The sequence below is a fragment of the Carcharodon carcharias genome, chromosome 2 (genome assembly GCF_017639515.1).
Source record: "Carcharodon carcharias isolate sCarCar2 chromosome 2, sCarCar2.pri, whole genome shotgun sequence".
NCBI lineage: Eukaryota > Metazoa > Chordata > Chondrichthyes > Lamniformes > Lamnidae > Carcharodon > Carcharodon carcharias.
Genome location: NC_054468.1, coordinates 183191976 through 183193022, shown reverse-complemented (window position 1 = coordinate 183193022; position 1047 = coordinate 183191976). Strand labels below are relative to the sequence as shown.

The following is a 1047-nucleotide window of genomic DNA, read 5'->3' as shown; positions in this document are numbered from 1 at the left end:
TTACCAGTCCAGTGACAGTACCAATATACCACCATCTCCCCGCAAATTCACCATGGAGAGGTAAACATAGGAGGAATAGAGCTCCAGGTTGATCTGCTTGTTAACAGCATCCTCATAGTCCTTGTGGTAGTTCTGACACACTTGAGAAGCCACCTTAACATTTACAGTTGATAGAAACAACCTGGCACCCCCTTTAGAATTTTAAATAGATCTGTCGAGAAACTCTATTTGCAGCTGGTATATTTAGTGACCGCCTTGGTGCCCTCGGAGACGGCGTGTTTGGCCAGTTTCCCCAACAACAGGAGGCGGATGGTGGTCTGGATCTCCCGGGAGGAGATGGTGTGCCGTTTGCTGTAGCGGATCAGGCGGGACGCCTCGCAGGCGATGCGCTTGAAGATGTCGTTGACGAACGAGTTGATGACACTCATGGCTGAAGAGGAAATGCCAGTGTCCGGGTGGACCTGCTTCAGCACCTTGTAGATGTAGATGCTGTAGCTCTCCTTCCTGCTTTTCTTGCGCTTCTTCTCACCTTTGCCACGTTTCTTGGTGGCAGTTTTCTTTGGCCCCTTTTTGGGGGCCATGCCCTTTGCTGCCGCTTCAGGCATTGCGAATGAAAGTGGATGCACCCCAATTGTACCTTTTATTTTATATTGTTAATGGTATGTTAATTGTATTATTAAGGTTAAGGGTGTACAGGTGGATGGCATTGATTGATTAAGTATCTTAAACACATATAAAGAGAGCCTTCTGGGGCACTAGGTGTTCATTAGGGAGGAGACAGATATATGTAATGTTGCATTCTGTAAATAAAAGCAAAATACTGTGGATGCTGGAAATCTAAACAAAAATACCTGGGGAAAAACTCAGCATCTGTGGAGAGGATTTTTAATGTTTTGACTCTGTATGACCCTTCATCAGAACTAAGGAAATAGAGAAATGAGTTAAGTCTAGTATTAAGTAAAAAGACTGGAGTCTGGTTTCCTACTTCACCACTTAGTTCAGAAGGAGCTAACAATATTGCCACTTCCAGTTCTTCCTACCAAAATG

At 44.6% G+C, this 1047-nt stretch overlaps 1 protein-coding gene across 1 annotated transcript; it reads right to left on the bottom strand.

The window, feature by feature from the left end:
• Positions 1–224: 224 nt before the first annotated feature.
• LOC121288587 (histone H2B 1/2/3/4/6-like) lies at positions 225–605 on the bottom strand. Its single transcript, XM_041207209.1, has one exon. It carries the CDS (start codon positions 603–605, stop codon positions 225–227), a length of 381 nt encoding a protein of 126 aa, XP_041063143.1.
• Between the last annotated feature and the right edge of the window lie 442 nt (positions 606–1047).